Consider the following 14,831-nt stretch of genomic DNA (forward strand, 5'->3'; position numbering starts at 1 on the left):
GTGGTCTCCTATGTGAAGGCCCTCTCTCGATCGGCCTCGCTGTTGAGCTGTAGGGAGAATAATCAAACCACCAAACTGGCCGTGACCAAAGCAAGTCTCAGAGTAATCTTTATTTCCACTAGCATTGATATTACTCTTTTTTTAGCTTAATTACATTTGTTATAAAAAAAGTCAAATACGGGGACCCGAACCTGGGATCCATCAGCCACCAGCCCTCCAAGATCCCCCCACAGTTCCCCAAAAGCTGCCCCTCAACTATCCAAGACCCCCCCACAGTGACCCCCCAGAAAAAAATAAAAAATAAAAATAATAATAATAATTCCATTCCCCACACCCAATACCCCCCCCCCACCCCAATGCACCAACAACCAACAAAAAACAACAATGCAAAGGACATCAAGAACAACAAAAATCCTAACAGCAAGGCCAACTGAGTATGTTTGAGAGCATGTATTGCACTATTTACACGTGTGTGTGTGTGTGTGTCCGTGTATGTGCACATCAAAATCAAATCAAACTTGATTTGTCACATGAGCTGAATACAACAAGTGTAGACTTTACTGTGAAATGCTTACTTACAAGCCCTTAACCAACAGTGCAGTTCAAGAAGAAGAAAATATTTACCAAGTACACTAAGATAAAAAGTAATAATAAAAAGTAACACAATAACGAGACCATATACAGGGGGCACCGGTACCATGTCAGTGTGTGGGGGTACATGCTAGTTGAGGTAATCTGTACATGTAGGTGCAGCAGTGTACAAAAGGAAGGTGGGGTCAATGTAAATTGTCCGGTGGCGATTTTATGAATTGTTCAGCAGTCTTATGGCTTATGGGGGTAGAAGCTGTTGAGGAGCCTTTTGGTCCTAGATGTGGTGCTCCGGTACCGCTTGCCGTACGGTAGCAGAGAAAAATGTCTATAACTTGGGTGACTGGAGAATCTGACAATTTTATAGGCTTTCCTCTGACACCGCCTATTATATAGGTCCTGGATGGCAGGAAGCTTGGCCCCAGTGATGTACTGTGCCATTCGCACTACCCTCTGTAGCGCCTTACTCTCAGATGCCAAGCAGTTGCCATACCAGGCTGTGATGCAACCGGTCAGGATGCTCTCGATGGTGCAGCTGTAGAACCGTTTGAGAATCTGGGGACACCAATCTTTTTAGTCTCCTGAGGGGGAAAAGGTTTTGTCGTGCCCTCTTCACGACTGCCCTGGTGTGTTTGGACCATGATAGTTTGTTGTGATGTGGACACCAAGGAACCTGAAACTCTCGACCCGCTCCACTACAGCCCCGTCGATGTTAATGGGGGCCTGTTCGGCCCGCCTTTTCCTGTGGTTCACGATCAGCTCCTTCGTCTTACTCACATTGAGGAAGAGGTTCTTGTCCTGACACCACACTGCCAGTGCTCTGACCTCCTCCCCATAGGCCGTCTCATCATTGTCGGTGATCAGGCCTACCACTGTTCTGTCGTCAGCCTAATGTGTACAAACACCTGCACGGCATCAGCCTCAGGCAAACCGGCATTAGCTGTAACAACAGTGCCCCTTAGTGTCATTCAAACTTACTTTCTATTTTGTTTTATTGTTATACTTTTATCTTTTTCCATCATTCTATCCCCCGCCCAGCAACTCTACTCTCCAATTCCACATCCCAACCCTCAGCTTCCCTCAGCTTCCCTTCCCTCAGCTATTATTATTTTTAGGAGTAGGATACTAAATGTTCAAGGCCTAGGAGTATGTACAGTATATGTTTTCATGTCATCATTGTCATCATCACAATATGCATTGTCTTGTTCCCTCATAAATTACTTTGTTGCGTTAACTTCTTGGGGCTATGTGGGACGTTAGCGTGCCACCCGTGGCGCACCCTATCAACAGCAGGTGCATTTCAAGAGCGGCAAATTTGAAACCAAATAAATGTAAAAATTCAAGTTTTTCAAACATACAACTATCTGGCACCCTTTGAAAGATAAACATCTCCTTAATCTAACCACGTTTTCCGATTTCAAAAAGGTTTTACGGCGAAAGCATAAAGTTAGGTTATGTTAGGAGAGTACATTGACAATAGCTGTGTGTAGTGTATTGTCAATTCAAAGACAGGCGTCACCAAAACCATAAAATCAGCTAAAATTATGCACTAACCTTTTACAATCTCCATCAGATGACACTCCTAGGACATTATGTTAGACAATGCATGCATTTTTAGTTCTATCAAGTTCATATTTATATCTAAAAACAGTGTTTTACTATGGCGTTGATGTTCAGGAAATCGTTTCCCTCCAATACCGGCAGTCAAGTCATCACAACAAAATAATTAATTAATATTAGAAAACATTGGTAAAATATTATATTGTCATTCAAAGAATTATAGATTTACATCTCTTGAACGCAATGGACTTGCCAGATTTAAAATTAACCTTACTGGGAAATCACACTTTGCAATAATCTGAGCACTGCGCCAGAAAAATACGCATTGCGATACAGACTAACCGCCATGTTGGAGAGATCGAAAATACTATGTAAATAATCCATTACCTTTGATTCTCTTCATCAGATGTCACTTCCAAAGAATCCCAGGTCCATAACGAATGTAGTTTTGTTCAAAAAAGCTCATCATTTATGTCCAAAAACCTCAGTGTTGTAGCACATGATCTAAGCCAGCCGGACTTCACTTCACTTCAAGAACGGAAAAAATATATTTTCGTTCGTTCAAACATGTCAAACGTTATATCGCATAAATCATTAGGGCCTTTTTTAACCAGAACATGAATAAAATTCAAGGCGGACCATTGGGTTCTCTTTTAAAACGTTTCGGAATGAGAGTACCCACCATCAAATCGGGCGCCAGGTGTCTAATGGGCCATCGCCGTTCCAACGCTCTTCTTCAGTCAGATCTCACTGTAGAAGACTCAAAACACTTTGTAAAGGCTGGGGACATCTTGTGGAAGCAATAGGAAGTGCCAAAATATTCCTCCTTCCCTTTGTTTTTCAATGGTATAGGCTTAAAGTCAATTCAACACATCAGGTATCCACTTCCTGTCAGAATCTGTCTCAGGGTTTTGCCTGCCAAATGAGTTCTGTTATACTCACAGACACCATTCAAACAGTTTTTGAAACTTTAGGGTGTTTTCTATCCATATATAATAAGTATATGCATATTGTAGTTACTGGGTAGGATTAGTAACCAGATTAAATCGGGTACATTTTTTTATCCAGCCGTGAAAATACTGCCCCCTATACCCTAACAGGTTAACTGCCTTCCTTTCGTTTCCACAGTCATTTTTAAATGTGGCAAACAATTTGGTTGAGAAGGATGAGTTTGTGTCATTAAACATAATCAAAGAGGAGCACTAGGGCTACACCATCACCAAACTCTTATACACAATGGAGGAAAGTAATCTGACCTTGGTCAGGAATTATAAAATGACAACTGAGATTGAGATCAAAGACCCAACAGATCCACAGATGATGCAATCTCTATTGCACTCCACACTGCCCTTTCCCACCTGACAAAAAGAACACCTATGTGAGAATGCTATTCATTGACTACAGCTCAGCGTTCAACACCATAGGGCCCACTAAACTCATCACTAAACTAAGGACCATGGGACTAAACACCTCCCTCTGCAACTGGATCCTGGACTTCCTGACAGGCCACCCCCAGGTGGTAAGGGTAGGCTACAACACGTCTGCCACGCTGATCCTCAACTGTGGGGCCCCTCAGGGGTGTGTACTTAGTCCCCTCCTGTACTCCCTGTTCACCCATGACTGCATGGCCAAACACAACTCCAACACCATCATTAAGTTGGCTGACGACAGAACAGTGGTAAGCCTGATCACTGACAATGATGAGACAGCCTATAGGGAGGAGGTCAGAGACCTGGCAGTGTAGTGCCAGGACAACAACCTCTTCCTCAATGTGAGCAAGACAAAGGAGCTTATCGTGGAATACAGGAAAAGGCGGGCTGAACAGGCCCCCATTAACATCGACAGGGATGTAGTTTCAAGTTCCTTGGTGTCCACATCTCCAACAAACAATCACGGTTGAAACACACCAAGACAGTTGTGAAGAGAGCACGACATCACCACCTCAGGAGACTGAAAAGATTTGGCATAGGTTCCGAGATCCTCATAACGTTCTACATCTGCACCACACAGCAAGTGGTACCGGAGCGCCAAGTCTTGGACCAAAAGGCTCCTTAACAGCTTCTACCCCCAAGCCATAAGACTGCTGAACAATTAATCAAATGGCCCCTGGACTATTTACATTGACCCCCCTTTATTTGTTTTGTACACTGCTGCTACTCGCTGTTTATTATCTACGCATAGTCACTTCACCCCCACCTACATGTGTAAATTACCTTGACTAACCTGTACCCCCCCCGCACATTGACTCGGTACCGGTACCACTTGTATATAGCCTGATTATTGCTTTTTTATTTTGTTACTTTTTAAAATGTTTTTTACTTTAGTTTATTTGGTAAATACTTTCTTAACTCTTCTTGAACTGCACTGTTGGTTAAGGGCTTGTGAGTAAGCATTTCACGGTAAGATCTACACTTGTTGTATTTGGTGCATGTGACAAATACAGTTAGATTTGATTTTGACTGTTAGTTGAGTAACTGTAGCCTGTCTGTTGCTCTGCACAATTCGTGTCAGCGTCCTTTATCCTCTTTCATCAATGACCCGTTTTCGACAACTGGCCTGAAATTGTCTGGATGTCCTTTGGATGGTGGACCATTCTTGATACACAAAGGAAACTGTTGAGTGTGAAAAAACGCTGCACCTGGCATCTACTAGCATACCCTGTTCAAATGCACTTAAATATTTAGTCTTACCCATTCACCCTCTGAATTGCACAAAAGCACAATCCATGTCTCAATTTTATCAAGGTTTAAAAAGCCTTCTTTAACCTGTCTCCTCCCCTTCATTACACTGATTGAAGTGGAATTAATATCAATAAGGGATCATAGCTTTCACCTGCTTAGTCTATGTCATGGAAAGCACAGGTGTTCCTAATGTTGTGTACATTCTGTGAATATATTATTTGTGCAAGCAGCACACTTTGTGCATTCAAATAAGGTGAAAGATGTTGAATTTTAAACAATTCTTTGTAATAAACAATATGTGAGTTTCACAAAGTACTGATTATTAGTGTCCATTTTAGATCACTGTTTATTTTTGCAGAAATGTCCTCCTTTTGCATGTCATACTGACCACTGTCAACGGTCACTGGTTACACTCGTCTGACACACCTTTGCCCCCTTGTTACTTTGTCCCTCATTGTTGCCAAAGATGTGCTGTGCAGACACTGGGTCACGTACTCATTTAGTCATTGTGAACACAGCATTGCATATAAAAGGAAACGTTGAGCTGCAGGATCCCACTCCTGGATTTCACCATGTGGGGGTTTCTTCTTTGTCACCTTGTGGCCTTGGCCGGTAAGTGTGCAGAAAAGCAAAAATATGGAAATTATTTTTAATTAGCTAATTATGACACTTTTTGATTATTTTTTCATTTTTTCATTTCAGCATGTGACAATATCAGTTATGGTGAGTTCTTTATCAAGTGATTTGAAATGTATCATTTAAAACTAACCCTACATTCAAATGAGCATGTTTTCATTAATAATTATGTATCAATGATGTATTGTAGAGCCTGGCTTGAACCCTAAGAAAACCTATGAGTACAAATATGAGGGAATGGTGAATATTGGGCGTGGCATGCCAAACCTTGCAGAGTCTGGTGTGAGACTCATGTGCAAAGTCAAGATCATTGGTGTGTCTGCACAAACATTCCTTCTCCGGGTATGCATTCAATTAAAATTACCAATGCAAGGTACTCATTTTTCAGAAGAGAAATATGCTGCATGTGTTATTTTAAGGATCTATGTTTCTTTTGATGAGCATAAAATGTGTCAATGTCCTGAGAATTTAAACAAACTAATTTGAAAAACTTTATTAATTGTAAATAAACAATTAATTCTACCTGGTGATCCAATCATATTTTCTTGTTTTAAGGTTTCAAACTTGAACTTCGAGGAGTTCAATGGCATCCCAGGGAAGAATACATTTGATGCCTCACCAAAGCTTACCAAACGGATTGCTGCCGGGCTCAGAAAACCCTTCATGTTTGAGTACGCCAAGGGACGGGTTGGTGACATTCGCACCTCTGCTGAAATATCTGACACCATCGTCAATATTGTGAGAGGCATACTTGGGTTCTTCCAAGTCACAGTCAAGACCACCCAAAGAGTGTATGAGCTTGAGGAGGTAACTAAAACAGGTTTTACATAAACAATGCTTACGTTATATTGCATTTTCATCTGTAAAGAAATTGCAGAGAGCACTGTTAATGTGAGGTTCATTCTACATATTTGTTATCAGTTCGGGATCCATGGATTGTGCCAGAGTACCTATGCCAATGTGGAGGACGCCAACTCCCAAGAATTGTCAGTCACCCAAATTGTTGACATTAATAACTGCAAAAAAAAGGCAGCCATTTACAGAGGAATGGCACTTGCTGTCGACAACAAACTTTCCAAAGAGGTTTGTCTTTCCAATCCATAGACCTATATGTGAACATGCACAATTCTATTTAAATGAGTATACAGTGCCAGTACTACAGAGACCATCGAGGTAAATAGTATACTTTAACAGTCACTCACTTTCAATAATTTTTGTATTCTTTTACGTCATCTAGAGAGGTGACTCCGTCATTTCAACAGTGAGATATGTCTACACAGTGAAACCAACAGTTGACGGAGGCCTGATCAAGAAGGCTCATGCCTTGGAGCGCCAGCATTTCTCCCCATTCAACGTGAAAGGGGGGAACTCCAAACTGCAAGCCATGTATGACAAATCTCATTGTTTTCTTTAATTTCACTTTATAAAATTGGGTGTTTGAAAATGAGAACCACCTTGTAGTTGGAGGACTCGGAAGAGATGCCACGGTTAGAGGCGTAATGACTAAATACCAACATACAGAATAATAGGTGAAAGTGGTTTATTTGCCATGTACACACTAAGGATGCATTTACACAGTCAGCCCAACTCTGATAATTGATGAAATCCACTAATTGGTCTTTTGACCAATAAGATCTTTTGCCAATAATTGGGCAAACAATAACAATTGTGAAGGAATGTCCAGAAGGAGATGTCCAGACATGAGTTATAAGGCTGCGATTACACAGGTTGCCCAATTCAGATTTCTTGCCCGATTATTGGCAAAAGAGCTGATCTAATTGGTCAAAAGACAAATGAGTGAAAAAAAAGTTACGAATTTGGCTCCCTGTAAACGCAGCCTTAGATGAAGTGCAGTGAAGAGGTTCACTGAGGTTCTCAGTCTTGGGGCCACATTGAGGAACAAACCAGGATGACCAATTACCTGCCAAAGTTTGTATATGTAAGATGCTATTCTTGTTGACTCTCTTTTAGGAAAGAGCTTGTGCTGCTTAGTGTAACTGACACAGTGGTGACCCCTGCTGTTGGTCCCATGATTAGCCGAGGGAATCTGGTTTACAAGTTTGTGAAAGTGTTGGCCCAAATCCCCATTTTGATGAAGAAGTTGGATGATCCAGTGCCCAAGGTAAAGAACAGGGTATCAATAATACTCAAAACTTGCTCTAAATTATTATTTTTTCCTCACCCTTTCATGAAGATGTTTTTGGCTCATGATTATTTACTGCTAACATGTGATATGCCAAAAACACATGCAACCACATTGTTGTTCACAGATTGCAGACATGATCAAACGTTTGGCCCAAGCGAACATCTACCAGACAGACAGTGCAACAAGTGAGGATGTTGTTGTTCTTTTCCAACTCCTGCGTGTGACATCACTAGAAAACCACGAGGTTCTGTGGAAACAGCTCTCAGGGAATGATGAACACAGGTGCATATTCATGTTTATTTAATTTATAATCATATTTATATGTTATACTGTATGTACACTACCGTTGAAAAGTTTGGGGTCACCTAGAAATGACCTTGTTTTTTCCCCATTTAAATAACATCAAATTGATCAGAAATACAGTGTAGACATTGTTAATGTTGTAAATGACTATTCTAGCTGGAACTCTGGGATGCTGGCCTTCTAGGCAGGTTTCTTCTGTCCAGTGTCTGTGTTCTTTTGCTGATCTTAATCTTTTATTTTTATTGGCCAGTCTGAGATATGGCTTTTTCTTGCAACTCTGCCTAGAAGGCCAGCATCCCGGAGCCGCCTCTTCACTGTTGACGTTGAGACTGGTGTTTTGCGGGTACTATTTAATGAACCTACCAGTTGTGAGGTGTCTGTTTCTCAAACTAGACACCGTAATGTCCTCCTGCTCAGTTGTGCACCGGGGCCTCCCATTGCTCTTTCTGTTCTGGTTAGAGCCAGTTTGCTTTGTTCTGTGAAGGGGTAGTACACAGCGTTGTACGAGGTCTTCAGTTTCTTGGCAATTTCTCGCATGGAATAGCCTTTGTTTCTCAGAACAAGAATAGACTGACGAGTTTCAGAAGAAAGGTCTTTGTTTCTGGCCATTTTGAGCCTGTAATCAAAACCACAAATGCTGATGCTCTAGATACTCAGCTAGTCTAAATATGGCCAGTTTAATTGTTTCTTTAATCAGAACAAAATTTTTCAGCTGTGCTAACATAATAGCAAAAGGGGTTTCTAGTGATCAACTAGCCTTTTAAAATGATACACTTGGATTAGCTAACACAACGTGCCATTGGAACACAGGAGTGATGGTTGCTGATAATGGGCCTCTGTATGCCTATGTAGATATTCCATTAAAGAAAATCTACTGTTCCCAGCTACAATAGTAATTTACAACATTTACAATGTCTACACTGTACACTGATCAATTTGATGTTATTTTAATGGACAAAAAATGTGTTTTTGAAACAAGGACATTTCTAAGTGGCCCCAATCTTATGAACGGTAATGTGTATATATAGGCACATTTTTATATTAATTTAAACATACTATGGTTTCCATGGTAAACATTTCTATGTTAAGTGTAATATATCAAAGGATTGCCTATGTTTGCTACAATGAAAGTTTTTTTTATTGTCATCCTTCTCTTGTCAGACGGTGGCTTTTGGACACAATTGTTGAAGTTGCAGATGCAAGAGTCCTCAAATTCCTGAAGAACAGATTCAAAGCCGGTGATGTATCAGCCAATGAGGCTGGACAAACACTTCTGATCGCATTTAATCATTTAGCAGCAGAGACTGACTTGATGGAGATGGCCAAGGTGATTGTCTTGGTTGGAGGTGTAACATACAGTTATTTAAATTGCATATGTTTATAAGAACTGAGGTTAGGGCATTCGTATACTTTAGTTTAACTTTACTCAGAAGTATGCTGGTATTGCATAGTTCACATGGCATATCACTCACCCTGTCTGGCTAATGTAAAACATGGAACTGGAATCCCACCGTACTAATACACAGACTGGATTTTGGCATAATGTTCACTACATTACAGGAGGTATTATTGTTATACAGTAGAAAGACAAAGAATACATTGTCCCTACATGGGCTTATAGACCATTTAACATTTTTTATACTAGATGACAAAATCATGCGGTCGATGTGATGTGTTCAGAGAGATTATGAATCAATCAATCGTCCCTCTGTAGGAGTTTCTGTCCATGCCCTTCAGTAAGTCCCACCCAATGCTGTGGAACACTGTGGTGCTGTCCTATGGATCACTGGTCTACAGGTACTGTACCTATGAGTATGGTACATCTTGCCCGGTGGCAGTTGTTCAGGTAATAGGCTACATTACCATTGCATTACTTACTGGTAAAGAAACCAAATGCATAAGTTATGTTCCAGTTTATTCTGGTTATATGGCAGAAGATGGAATTGTGAATGTTATGACTACTGCTATGTTAATCTTGTGTAGCTTTGCTGTTGTTCAGACTTTTTCTGTATCGATAGTAGCTGCAAATCACTGCAGATTAGAGAATTCAAGATGTGACATGTTCGTCTCAAACAGCCCCTGTTGGACCTGGTGATCGATGGCCTGAAGAGAAACAGTGAATTGGACATGGTGCTAGCCCTGAAGGCCATTGGGAATGCAGGCCACCCCTCCAGCATTAAGACCATCAGGCGCTTCCTCCCCGGAGTGTCTGCCGCTCCTGTGACCCTCCCACCCCGTGTGCTAAGTGCAGCCGTGCAGTCTCTGAGACACCTGGCCGTCAGAGACCCCCACAGCGTTAGTAGTAGTAGCAGTACTAGTAGTAGCAGTAGTTTGGTTTATTTCATTGTGTACACATTCACAACTAAAAGCTGAATTCCAGAATACAAACAAGAAAAGAAAAAAGGTGATAATATTTAGAAAGTGTGTCATAGATATTGTGGTTCTAGTGTCAGAGTTGAATTGGTGTCAATAACATTTCGACCCACTCACATTAGGATATCAAGACAATTCCCAAAAGACCTCATTGAAAAATATGCAACTGAGTATCAATTGATTTACTAAATTGACTTTATATCAGATGAAATGATAACCAGTTGACATACAGTTGGATTTTGTATTAGTCCCAGTCTAATCTCTTTGATAATATGACTTTAGCTACTGTATGTCTTACGTATGTGCTTTCAGGTCCAGGACATCACAGTGAGCCTGTTTGTGCAGAGGCACCTTCCCACTGAGATCCGTATGCTGGCATGTATGATCCTGTTTGAAACTAAGCCACCTTTGGCTTTGGTGTCTACAGTGACTGCATTCCTATTGGAGGAGGCTGACATGCATGTGGCTAGCTTTTCTTACTCTCTCATTGGGAGCATTGCCAAATCAAGCACTCCGGACAACCACTTCCTGTGAGTGTTTCTGTCAGGGCAGAGTGACATTTGTTGTGTCAATGCTTCTGATTTTGCATTTAAACTGTGGCTGTTTTGTTATCTTTGTAAAAGCTCAACAGCCTGCAATGTTGCTGTGAAAATCCTGGCCCCTAAATTTGGTCGTGTCAGTTACCACTACAGCAAAGCTATGCACCTAGATTGGTTTAATGGTAAGTTCAAAGGACCTGTAAGCGGCATGGGTTTACTTTGAGAAAATACAGTATATGAAAGGCTGAGGAAACTGTTTTCTTCACTCATCATTAAAAAACATTGACTGACCACATATCTCTTGAATATCCAGACGACTTTTTGATTGGTACAGCCACTGAGATCTTCATGCTGAAAAATGCTGCAAGCTACATCCCAACAGAAATAGTGACTAAAGGGAAATTCCATTTCATTGGCAAAATATTACAACTTGTGGAGGTAATCAGTAATGTTCACCTTAATTGTTTTGTACTTGTTCTGTGTCATGCTGAAGTAAAACATTATTTGACTATTGTTTGTGTCATAAAGCTTGGTTTCCGTGCTGACGGAATTAAGGAACTGTTTAGACAGAACATTCAAGTTTTTAACGGCCATCTCAGCTACAGCGACTTCAAGGCCATATTCAAAGTGGTGAGTTCATGACTTTTCAAAATGCATACTGCACAGTTGCGGGCACTAAAAAAGTGCCCTCAAATGTACTGTACCATCCCTTCAAACTCAACTTTGCTCTATTGAATCATCTTCTTTCAGCTGCAAGATTGGCAGACATTGCCCGAGGATAAGCCTCTTTTGTCTGCCTATACACAAATCTTTGGTCAAGAGTTCTTCTTCGCGGATTTGAACAAGGACTTAATTCGGAGTGTTATCAAGGTGAGATTTCTACAGTCAAATCAAGTATTGCATGTTACTCAGTATAACATCATGTCCCTCTCTATCCACTTTGGGCAATAACAAAACCTCATGATACACATTTCCTGTGGTCTCCATAAGCTGTTACACACTGTGCTCTTCTGCCACGGTATCTCCATGCAGACTGTCAGTCCATCTGCAGGCAAAGAGAGCCCAGTCTGGAAAATGATTGAAAATCTTCAGAAGGGGATGTCATGGCACTGGACAAAGCCCTTCCTTATGTTTGAGACCCGTTACATCCAAGCCACCTCCCTCGGTCTCCCACTGGAAATCAGCAAATATTATAACACAGTGACAACCATTACCGTCAATGGTAAACATTGAATACCAAGACCATTTGAATTCCAAAGCAGAATACCATTTTTTTTACATATATATACATAATCAATAAAACTCAAACATTTTCTCTTATGTAGCTAAGGCTGCAATCAGCCCACCACTGACTAATCGCCTGGGACAACTGTTGACCTCAGATGTTTCACTAGTGACTGATGGATTTGCTGGGTAAAATATGTATTTATGTTTTGGTAGCTGGGGCAGTCAAACTCCTTGCATATTTGTATGTTTCTTGTAAAGGATAGTGAGAAAGGGAGGTAGTGCTAGAGCAGTGGGTCACTTGCAGCACTACCAAGTAAGTGTGATCTGGAGGCACTGACAGCAGCGGCTTACACAGCTGGACCACCCCAGGCCTCGGCAAGTATTTATTCAATATGTTGCATCATATTATGAGAAGAACAAAACTATGAGGAACCCTCCCATATCAATGGCTTCATTTTACAGAGTGTCTTCATGGCTCAATTATTGTTCAATGCTAATATAACTGATTGTGTTCTGTATGTAACTTTGCTGCAGTTTCTCCAAGGATCAATTTGTCTTCCATGGGATAAACACTGACATTTTCCAGTGTGGTGCGGAACTGAAGAGTAAAACAGTAGTTGCCATGCCATGGGAATTCAGCATGAAAATGAATGTTAAAAAAAATACATTTGAAATTGACCTTCCTCCTTGCAAAAAGGAGACTAAGCTTTTCTCAGTCAAGTATGTTTCTCACATTTCATTACACCTGTCAAAAACAATATTTTAAGTGTAACTTAACAGATGCTAGTTTTCTTTTTGTTACAATAGGTTTGACGTATATGCGGTCTCAAGGAATATTGAGGAGCCATCACTTGCTAAAATGACCCCAATGATGCCTGACTCTATTGAGGCTAATGAGGATATAGAGCCACCTAAGCAAAGATCTTTGACCTCTGGACAAAAGGTACAATCACTCTCCAAGGCAAAGATGATTACACGCCAAGTAAGAGAGACGTGTGCACTCCTAATATGCTTTCTTTTTTGCCAAATAGATTGTAAAATTTGACATTTACCATCCACAAGTAAAGGTGTGTGCAGAGGCTAACATCTATGGGGCAGCTTTCTGTATTGAGTCGGAGGCAACGAGATCACACTACATTGATGAATACCCCCTTTACTACTTCTTGGGATACACCAACTTTGCATATACAATTCAACCAGGTAACAGCATATAGAAGTATAAAGTATGACATAATATGCTTTTTCTTGTACATTGTTTTGGACTGTCATTTATTGAGCCTTATTGGATGTGCCAGGAACTGGTCCAGCGGTAGTGCTGCAGACCCCGGACTGTACATCAGCCCTGTGGCAGGGTTCAGTTCTTGCTTACACCTTACTTAACTGGACCTATTCTATACATCCCTCTAATCTATCTTTGCCTTTCATTCTTTCACAATAAAGCACCAACATTTGAAAGGGAAATGCAATTCCATAAAAAAACAAGCCTCATTAGATTTCATAACTGTGACTATAAAATCTAATTCCTCTCTTTCATTATCAGTCCAGTCCAACAAATCTGTTGACAAGATTCACATTGAGATGAACGCCAGCCCAACCAAGTACCCAGTTAGTGTCCGCCACCTGCTTGACACCCTGCGGAGGCTTTCCAAGGTACTTGGTCATGGTTGTACTGTCATGATCTGCACACATGCATTGCTAGGTTCATACAGTATGTGACCATTTCTACACTATTTTTGTGTTTGCAGGATGCAACCAAGAGTTTCCATCTCTCCTCTGGTTCCTCAAGCAGCAGAATGTCTCATCAAGCAAGCTTCAAAGCCAAAGAAGCTTCTTCTTCTGAGGTAGGGCTATGGCTGAAGTGCACCATTGACTACTGTAACTTTTTGTTGTGGTTGTTGTTTTAAGGGGGGTTGGGGTATATTCATATCAATCAATATACAAAGACAGTTTCATTACTGTCTGCATTATTTCGGACATGGCGAAAGTATTATGTATTTCACTCTGAAACCTAGTTGTGTTTACAAAACAGTGATGGCAGTATAAGGACCTTTGCGCCTTCTTGTACCTCTCCTCAGGCTTGGAATGTCAATCCTGAACCATTGTTCACCATCAAGGCTCTGGCCATGAGTGGCAACACAAAGCCAGAGGGTTACGAAGCAGCTGCTTACTACACCCCTGCTGCCCAGACGGACAACGCCCAGCTGATCGTGTCTCAGGTTGGGGAGGAGGCCAACTGGAAGTTGTGCACAGATGCTAATGTGGATAAGGTCCGGCAAGAGCAGCTAAAGGTAATCAGGGTTGGGTAGGATACTTTCTAAATGTAGTCTGTTATTAGTTAACAGTCCAAAATTGTAATCAGTAACTTAACTTTTGGATTAACCAAACTCGGTAATGTAATCTGATTACATTGAGTTAATTTGAGATTACTTTCCCCTTAAGAGGTATTAGAAGACGACAAAAATGTATGTTACCAATTGAACAACGTCTATTGCAGGATAAATCAATGTTAAAGTTTACATAGCTGACCATACATGGATGTTAAATTTAACTTTATGGGTTGGTTATGTAGGCTTCTTCTAACCCATCGCTTTCTATTACATATAATAATAATAATAATTTAATCGTACTTTACATTGAAAACCAAAGTCTATCAGAATTCCAGTCATTCCAATGAATGATATACTCCTTGATATTCAAGAATACGACTTGGAAATATGGAAGTATAGATTAGCCAAATTGTTCATATTTTTTTATTTCACATTTATTTAACCAGGTATG

General features: G+C 40.7%; 1 protein-coding gene across 1 annotated transcript in view; it reads left to right on the top strand.

Annotated features, from left to right (window-relative positions):
- Positions 1-5,295: 5,295 nt before the first annotated feature.
- Positions 5,296-14,831, top strand: part of vtg3 (vitellogenin 3, phosvitinless) — a 36,447-nt gene continuing 26,911 nt past the window's right edge. The window contains exons 1-24 of the mRNA XM_029706298.1: positions 5,296-5,441; positions 5,532-5,552; positions 5,656-5,807; positions 6,021-6,272; positions 6,387-6,548; positions 6,703-6,851; positions 7,437-7,587; positions 7,736-7,893; positions 9,076-9,241; positions 9,629-9,760; positions 9,991-10,209; positions 10,600-10,817; positions 10,911-11,008; positions 11,140-11,264; positions 11,355-11,456; positions 11,577-11,696; positions 11,859-12,048; positions 12,152-12,239; positions 12,588-12,773; positions 12,861-12,996; positions 13,085-13,253; positions 13,594-13,703; positions 13,799-13,894; positions 14,129-14,341. Coding sequence (XP_029562158.1) covers positions 5,402-5,441; positions 5,532-5,552; positions 5,656-5,807; positions 6,021-6,272; positions 6,387-6,548; positions 6,703-6,851; positions 7,437-7,587; positions 7,736-7,893; positions 9,076-9,241; positions 9,629-9,760; positions 9,991-10,209; positions 10,600-10,817; positions 10,911-11,008; positions 11,140-11,264; positions 11,355-11,456; positions 11,577-11,696; positions 11,859-12,048; positions 12,152-12,239; positions 12,588-12,773; positions 12,861-12,996; positions 13,085-13,253; positions 13,594-13,703; positions 13,799-13,894; positions 14,129-14,341 — 3,453 coding nt within the window. The 5' untranslated portion in view covers positions 5,296-5,401. The remainder of the gene's footprint in view (positions 5,442-5,531; positions 5,553-5,655; positions 5,808-6,020; positions 6,273-6,386; positions 6,549-6,702; positions 6,852-7,436; positions 7,588-7,735; positions 7,894-9,075; positions 9,242-9,628; positions 9,761-9,990; positions 10,210-10,599; positions 10,818-10,910; positions 11,009-11,139; positions 11,265-11,354; positions 11,457-11,576; positions 11,697-11,858; positions 12,049-12,151; positions 12,240-12,587; positions 12,774-12,860; positions 12,997-13,084; positions 13,254-13,593; positions 13,704-13,798; positions 13,895-14,128; positions 14,342-14,831) is intronic.

This window comes from Salmo trutta, chromosome 22 (genome assembly GCF_901001165.1).
Source record: "Salmo trutta chromosome 22, fSalTru1.1, whole genome shotgun sequence".
Classification (NCBI taxonomy): Eukaryota; Metazoa; Chordata; class Actinopteri; order Salmoniformes; family Salmonidae; genus Salmo; species Salmo trutta.